General features: G+C 37.1%; 2 protein-coding genes across 2 annotated transcripts; one reads left to right on the top strand and one right to left on the bottom strand.

Moving 5' to 3' along the window:
* Positions 1 to 105: 105 nt before the first annotated feature.
* Positions 106 to 2,597, top strand: LOC109191734 (chitotriosidase-1-like). The gene is made up of 3 exons (XM_019342387.1): positions 106 to 1,006; positions 1,493 to 1,921; positions 2,453 to 2,597. Exons 1-3 carry the CDS (start codon positions 292 to 294, stop codon positions 2,479 to 2,481), a joined length of 1,173 nt encoding a protein of 390 aa, XP_019197932.1. The 5' UTR covers positions 106 to 291; the 3' UTR covers positions 2,482 to 2,597.
* Positions 2,598 to 4,186: 1,589 nt separating this feature from the next.
* On the bottom strand, positions 4,187 to 6,174 carry LOC109191735 (acidic mammalian chitinase-like). The gene is made up of 2 exons (XM_019342388.1): positions 5,030 to 6,174; positions 4,187 to 4,400 (listed from the first exon to the last, which is right to left on the bottom strand). Exons 1-2 carry the CDS (start codon positions 6,132 to 6,134, stop codon positions 4,369 to 4,371), a joined length of 1,137 nt encoding a protein of 378 aa, XP_019197933.1. The 5' UTR covers positions 6,135 to 6,174; the 3' UTR covers positions 4,187 to 4,368.
* Between the last annotated feature and the right edge of the window lie 5,846 nt (positions 6,175 to 12,020).

Genomic DNA, 12,020 nt, shown 5'->3' with positions numbered 1-12,020 from the left:
CATTGAGAAACTGGCCAATACAAGAAGAAGCACTGGGCAGGTAAAAGTCAAAATTGAAGTCTTCGATCTCCATTATATTGTTTTAACACGAAAACATTCTTGCATTGTACATATCAATAAACTTTACGTTGTAGCATCTTTCGACGTAATCGGAGAATACGTAGTGCCACTAAATCCAATTACTACACTACACTACAGCGTTCATTCATTTATGCATCATATATATGCTATAAACGGGAGATTTTATATACATCTTTGCATCTAATCTGATCTGCAAGGCAATAAACAACAATGGTGGACCCAAAACTATATTTATCAATATTTCTGCCCTTCTTTCTTGTTTCATCTGCAGAATTTTCAGTCTCTTCTGCATTAATACCCACTTTGTCACCGGCGCCGGCGCCGGAACCATTACCGTTTGGCGGGATCAAAGGGGCCTACTGGCCGTCGTGGCTAGCTGGAACGGTCGCACCGGCCGCTATCCCCACTGAATATTTCACTCACGTTTTCTATGCCTTCGCTATCCCTGATCCCACATCGTTCCAGCTGCTAATCACGCCGGCCGACGGGCAGTTGATGCAGGACTTCACCTCCTCTCTGCATTCTCAACGCCCTCCGGCGAAGGCGGTTTTGTCCATAGCCGGAGCCGCCACTCTCGACATCGTGGCCAACTCTAAAGACACTCGCGCGTCCTTCATAAAATCAACCATTGATGTCGCCCGGAAGTTCGACTTCGACGGCCTCGATCTCGACTGGGAATACCCGAACACCACCGAAGCCATGGCCAACCTCTCTCTGCTCTTCCAAGAATGGCGGCTCGCCGTCGACCAAGACTCGTTTTCCAGTGGAAAACCACGGCTCCAACTATCTGCGGCCGTCTATTTCGCTCCCACTCTTCTCTTCCCGGCGTCCCTTAGCTACCCGGCCCACGCCATGAGGACATATCTGGATTTTCTGAACCCAATGTGCTATGACTACCGTGGCGCCTGGAATACTTCCGTCACAGGTAGGAATGTCAGGTTGGGCTAGTCCTATCGAGCTGTCAGACTTATCTGTTCGAGCTAATCAATTACTTTATTATTTTATTTTTGGGTTTGTGTTGATCTTACCTCTATCAAAATGGGCCTGCTGGCGTAACCTGCCAAAGCCCGTCCTGCTTGCCCGCCCACCCCGTCAAGCCCGCGGGTTAGGCGGGGGCGGGTTAAAAAGTCCCCTATAATATGGGCTCTGATTTTAAGAGCTCGCCTTGCCTTTTTGGTGGGGCGGGACGGGCTAGCTCGACAAGTTATGGCCGTTTTGATGGCTCTAATCGTATCCCTATGTTTCGAATTGTCAGACTTATTGGTTGGGTTAGCATGTTCAGTTTCAGACTAGTTATATTAGGTTCAGTTCAGACTAATCAATTATTTTATTTTCTGATTCGACTTGGCTCTAACCCTAAATCTCGACGGGCGGATTGCACCATCTGAACTAAAATTGAAAACTGTGACAGGGGCGCAAGCATTGCTGTACGATAGGACTAGTAACATCAGCACGAGCTATGGGATTTGGTCGTGGAAACAAACGGGCTTTGATTCAAGGAAGATTGTGATGGGGATGCCGTTGTATGGGAGGACATGGGAGTTGAAGGATCCGAAGGAGCATGGGATTGGAGATGCCGCAGTGGGGGTTGGGCCTGGGAATAACGGCGACGGCATCTTGAGTTACAGTGATATAGTTGGGTTCAATCTGGGGAATAACGCCACTGTGGTGTATGATAATGCCACAGTGTCTACATATTCATATGCAGGAACAAATTGGATTGGGTACGATGATGTTACATCAATCACCACCAAGATTCGGTTTGCTAAGGCTCAAGGTCTTGGTGGCTACTTTTTCTGGGCACTCGGCTATGACAACCAATGGACTCTATCTAAAGCAGGTAAATTATATTCCCTCTCTACTTTAATTTTACACCAACTAATTTTTAAAATTTTCAATCATTTATGTTCCATTCAAAGGTGTCAACTAACATGTCGTGTGATGACACCCCGATTACCATTTTAAATGGATGGATTGACAAAAAAAAAAAAAAAAAAAAAAAACGCGCCTAGGGGCGTGCCCCAACAAGCTAAGTTGTGCTGAAGCGGGTGTTGCACAACTTTTTGTCCATACGGGCCCCACATTTTCATACCAGAAACCCCTCCTCCTGCAAACATCCCATTTCTTCTCTCCTCCACATCATCCTTGTTTTCTAAAAAAAAAAAACACCCTAAAATCTACTATTGGGATAGCCTAATTGAAATTTCTATAATTGAAGTGAATTGCTTTAATCCTAGTTCAACCAAATTAATTATGTTTCTGTAATTGAGTGGCATGCATGTTTTTAATTATATCATAAAGCTTAAATGTGTTGAATAATGATGGATTCATTTTAATTTTGTGCATATAACTAACATACATTAATTTGCAGCTTCCATGGCGTGGGACGAGACAAATTGAAATGGATATGATGCAGCGCATGCAGGTTGATGAGGGTGAATTGGTGCTCATGTTCAATCTACATATATATACCATCCAATTTTTTGCTTCTTTAATTTGGAAATTCAAACTTCATTCTTAACCATATATCATTATTAATTAATCCAATTATACATTACCTTCATGTGTTCCGCTACCAATGCAACCTACCTTTTCTTTCTAATTAAATTGTGTATGATATATTTGAAAGCCTTTAGCAATTAGCATTTGGATGGATTAAAGATTGTATAATTTTTTTAAATTATTTATTTAATATATTTTTTAATCTCTACTTCATATTTACTATTATTGATGAATTGGCCGGGGTGACCTATTTTTGCATATATATTTTCATATACATCGCGTATTCATTGAGAACAATAGAAGTAAGAGTTTATCAACAATAGAAGTCTAAAGCATCAAAACCTTGTGAACAACTAACATGACTTCTTAGTAGCAAGCTAGGTTCTCAATATACAATAAGAGTTTTGACGAACATTCTCTACTTATTCCTTACTACTTTTGGAGTGTTGCACATTATCTAAGGAGGATACATGTCTTCTTAGGAAAGGTTCTTGAAATACTACAAATTAAAAGCTGAATTTTTAGGACTATTTGCAAGCAACTATTGGACGCAATCGACACATGTCAAATCCTAGCACAATTTTTTAATGGCAAGTGGATGAGTTTGAATTTGAATTTGTTTTCTTTCAACGGACAGAAGAAATATTCGTATTTGTAAGATCAAGTATTCAAAAGCTCAATCGCCATTCAAACAAGTTCAAAGATACTAGAAGCGGCGCATCAATGAATGTTTGTATCTCTATCGCGTGGTAAATAGAGGAAGAGTAACCGGGATTGCCTATGAAAACCAGTGATCAATGCTTGCTTTGTGATCAAAGCACTTGATCGTTCATTGTAATTGTACGAGAAAAGTGGCTATAGTAAATTCCTCTTGGACGATAGGAGAATAGTGGAGTAGAAGAATTACATCACTTCAAACCACTATAAAATTATCTTGTCCGATTTATTTTTTCAGCACTTTAATTTATATCTTAGTATCTCTCTTATACTTGTATATTTAACAAAACTTCTTCGAAACACATAATTTTTGCTGCATAATCTCTCAGACTTGATTATCAAGTTAAGAGGTTGACATTGCCTTTTTGGTTGTGTTGAAAACTTAACTTACTTAATTAAGTACAAGCTCTGATTATTTAATTATTACTTTGAAAAAGTTTAAAATGTCTATTCACCCATGTAGACTTTTTACCAAGCTTAACTAGGGTCAACAATATGCTCATCCATGTGAACGGGATTAGTGATTAGAGATGGATTTTGATAAAAAGTGGTACAATGGTGATGTGGAAGAGATTGGTGATTGTTAGAGATTGAGTGCGTTTTAAATGTGGACTTTGATATGGTTTGAATTTGTAAATTAATGTTGATGGGATATGATTTGCGAATTTGTGTATGGTTTATATATAATTGGGTTAATTAACAGTTTATTGGAATTAATGTTATATTTATTGTTGATTAATTCATTTAATTAGATTTGATGATTTGATAATTTGTATACCATTATTTTTAGACTCAGACTCATATATTTGAAGCAAAGTATATCTCTTATTTTTGTAAAAAAAATTTCATTTCTTGTTTAGATTAAAAAACAAAAAAGCTTCCACTATTAAAAAACTTTGGACTTTTATTCATAAAGCTACATACAAAATCACAATTGCAATCATTACTGTGACATTGAATTTGAAGAACAATAGAACAATATATATGTGATGGAAAAAAAAAAAAAACACACACACACACAGACAAGAAATCCACTTTATTCATGAAGGGGAAGCAAGCATAATTCCATCATCTTTGGTAGTAACCCCACGTCTGCTTAGCTGCAAAATAAATAGACAAAAAGAAAAAAAAAAAAGTAAGTCAAAGATAGGATCAGAATAACAATTAACACTTTTTATAGGTACGATTAATTGCAGATATAGAATATATATTTACTGCAAACGTATAATTTTTGAATCAGGTTAACAATGCAAAATGGATTCTGGTTCATCGTATAACAATTGTCTGAAAGTCATAAAGGCCTTTGCAAGCTATTTTTGTAAGTTTATTTTTTGAGAAGGTAGTTGGAGTATATCAAAAAACTAAAATCAACTGTAATTATATCGAAACAAATTAAGGGTGTGTTTGGTTCGCACATAGGAATCGGAATCGGAATGGGTATCAAATACTTGGTAATGGTAATGGGTTTTGGTAAAAGTATTTAACATGTTTGGTAGTAAGGTGGAATGAAAATGGTTACTTATAGTAGTGTTTGAGAATGAATAAGGGAATGAAATCCATATTGTATTTGGGTATAAGTTTTTCAATTGATGGGGTATTCGAAACCCATACTAGTATTCTAAAAACCTATCAACCAAACCACAAGAATCACTTTCATACCCATTCCTATGGACAAAACCCACCAACCAAACACACCCTAAAAAGTTTAACTTAAAAATTAAAATAGTACCTTGTTTGGAGATTCTCCACTCATGGTCACCATTGACGGCCCAGAAGAAGTAGCCCCGAAGCTTGAGAGTCTGAGCGTATTTGACCTTAACCGAGATGGATCTAGGATCATCGTACCCAATCCATGATGTCCCCGCCACCGAGTACACAGACTCAGTCGCCGCGTCATAAACCACCGTCGCATTGTTCTTAATATTAAACGCTTCAATTTCGTTAAATGTCAGAGCCCCGCCGCCGGGGCCGACGTCCACGGCCGGAGCTCCGATGCCGTGAAAGCTAGGATCCTTCAATTTCCATGTCCTTCCATACAACGGCAAGCCCATAATCAACTTGCTTCTTAAAAGCCCCGCCTCGATCCATTTTTGGAGACCATAACTGCTGCTTATGTTACTCTTCGGGTCAAACAAGGCTGCCTGGGCTCCTGTCGCCGAGGTATCCCATGATCCATGGTAATCATAGCACATTGCGTTGATCCAGTCCAAGTTCTCGTTGATCGCCGCCACCGGGTATGCCCGGTATACCTTGTCCAAGAAGAAGTCAACGGAGAAGTACGTCGCCGCCGCGAGTAACAGTTCTGGCCGGCGGCGATTGCGCAGCGCCTCCTTCTTGATTTCCACGCGCCACTCGCCTAACAAGACCCCGAAATGCTCCATCTCTTCTGGGTTCTGGGGCATTTCCCAGTCCAAATCAATCCCGTCAAACCCGAACTTCCTAGCCACGTGTATGCTGGAATGAATGAAGCTCTTCCGAGTCGCAGCGGTTGAAGCCATGCGCGCGTATAGGCTCCCGCCGGCGCTGGCCCCGCCGACTGAGAACAGCGTCTTCGGCGGCGGGTTCTTGGACCGGAGAGTGGAGGTGAAGCCGAGGAGCAGCTTCGCCGTGGAATCGTCGACGTCGAATTTGAAGGTGACGTTGTTGGGATTGAGAAATGCGTAGTAGATGTGAGTGAATAAAGTTGTGTCTATGGCGGATGGTGGGAAAGATGAATCAGAAGGCCAATAAGCCCCCTTGATTCCTACACATGAGTCAGATGCCATGGCGGAACTCATACTCATCAAACAAACAATTGCACATATGAAAACATTATGAAGGTTTTGACCTGTCATCCTTCTCTAACTTATTGTACTTCAATTCTTTGGGGCTATCTCTCATCATATATGCCACTCTTATTTATATCCAAAGATTTGGGTCCAAAGTTTGGATCTTTAGGTTTGGGTATGGAATAATCTTAAATTTTTAAGTAAGTTATGCCACTCATTAGAGGTGTCTACAATTCAACGAAAACTTAATCACACTAAAAAAAACCAAAGTTCTGATGTTAAATTCAGTTTTATGAAGAATATTGAGGAAAAATTATAGCTTTTGTCATTGACTTATTTTTGCGGCCTCTAATTAATAATGACACTGTTTAGCAACATAGTTAGCTTATAGTCAATTTTGACTTATTTGATCACTATTAGTTGTTTGACTTTGTTAAATATTCAATATAAGTGTTTGATTATTTAGCTTTTTGTAACAGCTTATTGTTTCAAAATATTAAAATTCAAAAAGCTGTTTCAAAGTAGCTTTTCTTCAATAAATTTTTTGAGAAAGTCATTTTGCATGTAACAGCTAATTTAACAAATATCTTTCTAAAATCAGTTAATGATATCAACTAATCGAACACACTAACCCAATCAGCTAACAATTATTTACCAAACACCCCAATATTGAAATGACAAAATTATATTTTCAATAGAAAGTGTTTTTATAATTGATTAATTTCCTATAAGTTGTAACAAAAAAAAAATTCCTATAAGTTAGTATTGATACATCAATGATTATATTGATGCATTAATTGAGCTAACAAATTATTAATTATTATACACATTGCAAACGAAAGTCTAACAAAGGATTAGTCCAAAAATGATTGTTTTTACTAGTACAAAATAGTGGGGGGCCTTTAGGGCGGTTTAGTTATATATCAACCTATTTAATTATCTCTGGACTGCAGTGAGTTTAATAACACAATGTAGTATGAGACAAGAAAAACATTCAAATTGGGAAAAATTAAAGGGAAAAGTCCAAACTCCTATGGATAAATAACCCATAACTCTTGACAGTGTAGTGCATGATTTATGGACTAATGTTAGAAACATTTGTGGGAAAGAACCGGTCAAAGTTATTGAGCTATTAAAAATTTGAAAGGGATATAATATAAATGACCTTATTTGATTTGAGGAAGAAAATTAAAAAAATAAAAAATAAAAATAAAATTTGTGAATAAATCAAAATATGTCATCACGGAGTAAAATGTAGTTGTTATGCCTATCCCATCAATACCAATAGTCATGCTAGGTTTGATATAACTCAAGGAGTATTGCAATTTTAAAAAAGTCTCATTAGGTGAAGGGGTAGGTACGTATGTAGTCCATACTTATAGCCCAATATTTGTTGGGGATTTATAGAGTAAATGTAGCTTTAGTTTACAAATGATACCTTATTGTATATGTAAAAATTTCGTATTGAATAAAAAAATGATCAAGCTAAAATTGAATATATATAAAAGAGTTTCACATGAACTATTGAACTCAATGTGTTGTGTTGGTAACTGTATACTTTGAGTTTGGACATAATGTGGTGTAAATTTCTTTGTCAAACTTGATGTGTTGTCTTTAGAGCTTGACACATCATGTTAGCTAGCTAGGATAGAAGTTAAGGTCCTAGACAATGGGAAACTTGATGTCATGATGAATGAAGTTGGAATATAATGTGTCAGAGTTGTGTAAAAGTCAAGTCAACTGTCTATAATAGCCAAACTCGATAAATCAAATTCAAACAAAAAGTTCATTTCCAACCAGATCAATTTGAAATTCAACTTTCAAATTAAATGATCTATGGCAATTCTTGGAACAGATTTATCCAAGTCATCCATAGTTAAAGATTGGACCAAAATATCTTATCCAATGGAAGTTAACAAGTTAGAACCGTAACAAACTATAATACATTTACTACAAGATTTATGCATAATATGATTTAATCATGACTATAATCAAATGCTGCAGAATGTATAGTACTTGAATAATGACATTAGCTTATAAGCTGATGAATTGATGACCCTTTCTCACTATGGGGTTTTCTCTATAATTTTTTCATTGATAGGACAAAGTGTCATAAATTGTTAAAATCTCTACATGGTTTTGACATCCTATTTGAATGAAAGCAAAAGAGGGGGATTAGGAAACCCTAATAAGTCTAGGGCTGATAAATGTCACATACATTTGCTTAGATTTTTCCTTACATTTCTTGCCAATTTGCTTCTTGTTTATATATTTTATAGCTAATTTAGATGCTTAATTATTTAGTTGTTGATTGTGTCTAGGTGACTAAGAGACATTAATTTTTGAATTATGAAGAATTGAACTTAATTAGATGTATTTTGAAATCATCTTGACACAAGGATGAGTTCAGGAGCCATATTGAAGCCTAAGATAAAAAAAAAATTGAGTTACAAGCATCATGACATGATTCGAGACGCAAAATAAAAAATAATAATAATAAAGGATGAAAATGGCTTTGGTGCAAGGACTAGAGTATGTGACACAGCCTGTGACCATGTCCAATATATATTAGAGTCCGGCTCTAAAATCTACAAATCATGCCCATACATGTGGCTACTAGGCTAGTGAATGGTGTTTTGTTATATCTCTATGTAGGAAGGCCCAAATTGAGTGATTTCTAATGACCTTTGAAAGCTAACTTAAAGATTAAAAACTTTAATGTAGGACAACTCTACATTCCAAGGGCCAGGCCATAGTCATGGCTTGGAGAACTTAGCTTGCAAGATATTTCAAGCTACCACGACTTCTATAGCGGTTATAAGTGCATTGTTTATTATTTTATCATGTATTTTGACATATTTTTAAAGATTGTTCGTCATTTAACTTCTCTCAGCAACTTAGAATAGGGTTAGATTAGGGTAGATTAAGAGTTTTTCATTGCCATTTTCAAGGCCAACTGACATTGCAATTCAAGGATACTTCCATTATTTAATAGATTATAAGTTCTTCTCTTTTAATCTCTCTTTCAATTCTTGCTTTATGAATTGTTAGGAACAGATGTATTTAGATTTTAATGATACCAAACTAGGATTGTAGATCCCTTTTTTTACTTTAATTTCACTGCATCTTTCGTGTTAAACGAAAGCAGTCTCAACTCACCTTGTGAATCGGTTAAGTATAGCACATTTACATGAATCTGAGTTGAGTTTAGTAAATTAGGTCTACCTAAAGAAGAGAAGATCAAGAGAAGGCCGAGAGAGCAACTTAGACCGAAACATGGAAGGGTCTAACGTAACTCTCGTGTAAATGTCAAATGATAAGAAAAATCACTTGACTAGAAGGAAAGACGAAAGATAAGGACTATCTTTCGTTCCCGAGACAAAAAGTCTAAGTCAGACTTAAATAGACAATTTCTACATGTGAACAAGAAGAATGTTTGTCTATGTCTCACAGCTGGACAATCATCCTAGACAAAAGGAGTCCTAGGAATGATATTCACAAAAACCAAGAAACATTAAATGATTAATACCTTTGTCAGTGAAAGAGGACAAAAGGACAAGCAACTTTTGACTCCAACGACTATACAATACAGCCGAATTAAATGTTTCATGCCCAGTGGTTATTACACACTGGTTAATAAGTTTGAATTTTCATCTCCCTCCAACGGATGAATTTTTCCCCACCTATAAATACCCCTCTTCACCACTAAAGAAGGTGTTGGTTTTCAACTGATTTTATCTTAAGAAAAGCTCTTCAAACAAGTGCCATCCAAAAGCTTTTACTAACCAGCGTGTGATTGTGAAGTTTTTCAAAGAGGCTCATCCAGATTTCATACTTCACAGCTTGAAGAAGTCTTGCATCGTTTACGTGAAGAATCATTCAACTACAAGTCAAGACTTCAAATTGTTGGAGGATTTTGTTATTCCTTTCCAACCCTCAACTCTGAAGAAGAAGTTGATAGAGGCGGAGTAAACTCGAGGAGTTGAAAAACTTACACAAGTAGCTGCCCGGCTTAGTGATCAAGGAAGCTAGCTTGTTTAGTTTGTACTAGGAGTGATAGTGCAAACACTTTCACAAGTTGTGGAATAAGAGTGGAGTAGGCTTTGTTAACAGCCAAACCACTATAAAAATCTCACTCTCACTCTCTCATTACTTTCATTTAACTATCTATCTGGCATTGCATTCATATTGACCAAACCCTAAGATTTTCCATATTCAACTTGTGCAAAGTTTAAGTTAAAACAAACTCATATTCTTCCGCTGCGTACAAATTCCGAAAGGAATTGTTTTTAAAATTGAGTAGAGTCTATTCACCCTCTTCTAGACTCTCTTTCGACCCTAACAGAACAAACAAGTGGTATCAGAGCAGTTGTCTTGAACGGTAAACACTTTACATTTACTGCTTGATAGATCCTTCTCAAAAATCTTACAAATCTCTATGTAGGAAGGCCCAATGAAGCACAAGTGGTGTTATTGAGGCAAAAAAATAAAATCTATCGTTTGAAAGATACAAATAAGCAAAATTGTAAACAGTACATGACAGAATATATACGTTTAACATAAAGTTTTTTTTTTTTTTTTTTTTTTTTTTTTTTGGTAATAAATTAAAATCTAAGACAACATCTTGGGGACCACCCGAGAAGCAAACAGAGGAAATAATTGCAACATATGAAGTTGACAATTTTTGTTTAGACTTGCTTTCATTCAACTAATGTAAAAGCACTTAAATTCATGCATTACACAACCACCTAGATAGAAAACTTAAGCAATACAGAGCATCCGCATTAAATAGTTTTTGGAGTCGTTATGCTGTGCAAACGTGCGCATGGTGCATACGGTTGTAAAAACAACGTCGTTTTGATGCTTGATTTAATTTTTTTTGGATATTTAGTTCATTCATTCTGGATATTTAGTTCATTCATTCTGAATATTTAGTTCATTCGTTCTGGATATTTAGTTCAAATTATGCACAACATAACGCCGTTGACGGAAATCGAAACTGATTTTTTTTTCATTCATGCTGGATATTTAGTTCATTTATTCTGGATATTTAGTTCAAATTATGCACAACATAATGCTGTTGATGGGAATCGAAATTGATTTTTTTTTTTAAAGTCGTACGCGCGTTTTAGTCAAAACGACATCGTTTTTGCAACCATGTGCATCATGCATGGTGCACACGGTTGCACAGCATAATTTGTCTAATTTTTGGTTGTTTTTTTGTGGGGATTGATCATGTATATATATGTAGAGGAGAGAGAAGATTGATAGTCTTTGCAGGAGAGAATGATTTTCTTTCTCAATAGCGAGCCCCACCTAAAAAAACAAAAGTAACATAAGATGCGCGTGAGGCGCACTAAAAGCGTCTAGCCGGATACGTTTGACAGGATAATGGTGCTGGCACCCGACCCGGATCATAAGCAGCATCTGACCCAACACCACATGGAGTGGTGCTGGCACCCGACCCGGATCATAAGCAGCATCTGACCCGACACCACATGGAAACCCAACGGGCAAAACTCCAACGGGCAGAATTCCAACGGCTGTCACCTTTACTGCCATTGAAGCCACCATTGATGTCACCATTGATGAGAGAGAATTAAAGGCTTAGCTCCCCATTTATGCTTCATGTTGTTATCGTTAGCAGCTTTTGTATAAGTAGGGACTCCCCTCAGCTTGGAGGGGGACGTTCAATACTCTGGACAAAGACACTGTACTTTCCATACTGAAACTAAGGCAATACAACTATTGTTACTTTCTTATTCGTTACTCTTATATTATATTTCCGGTAACATATTTACCATCATTGGTGCTTTCATTGAGAGCCTGAGTCCAACACTCAAGCAGGCGACAACACACACAACTCTTTTCCTCTTTCAACAGCAAGCTTGAAAGAATGGTGTCCCGCAGCTCCCACGGTTCCCGCAACGTGAACAATGGCAATGCCTCAGG

This window comes from Ipomoea nil, unplaced genomic scaffold (genome assembly GCF_001879475.1).
Source record: "Ipomoea nil cultivar Tokyo-kokei standard unplaced genomic scaffold, Asagao_1.1 scaffold1720, whole genome shotgun sequence".
Classification (NCBI taxonomy): Eukaryota; Viridiplantae; Streptophyta; class Magnoliopsida; order Solanales; family Convolvulaceae; genus Ipomoea; species Ipomoea nil.
This window is presented reverse-complemented; position numbering and strand designations above follow the sequence as displayed.

Bases quoted from the DNA above. Each gene is read 5' to 3' on its own strand.
- LOC109191734 (XM_019342387.1), top strand. From the start codon at position 292: ATGGTGGACCCAAAACTATATTTATCAATATTTCTGCCCTTCTTTCTT. The intron at 1,007-1,492 runs GTAGGAATGTCA...AAACTGTGACAG, and splicing joins CTGGAATACTTCCGTCACAG to GGGCGCAAGCATTGCTGTAC. The intron at 1,922-2,452 runs GTAAATTATATT...ATTAATTTGCAG, and splicing joins ATGGACTCTATCTAAAGCAG to CTTCCATGGCGTGGGACGAG.
- LOC109191735 (XM_019342388.1), bottom strand. From the start codon at position 6,134: ATGACAGGTCAAAACCTTCATAATGTTTTCATATGTGCAATTGTTTGT. The intron at 4,401-5,029 runs GTACTATTTTAA...TTTATTTTGCAG, and splicing joins GTGGAGAATCTCCAAACAAG to CTAAGCAGACGTGGGGTTAC.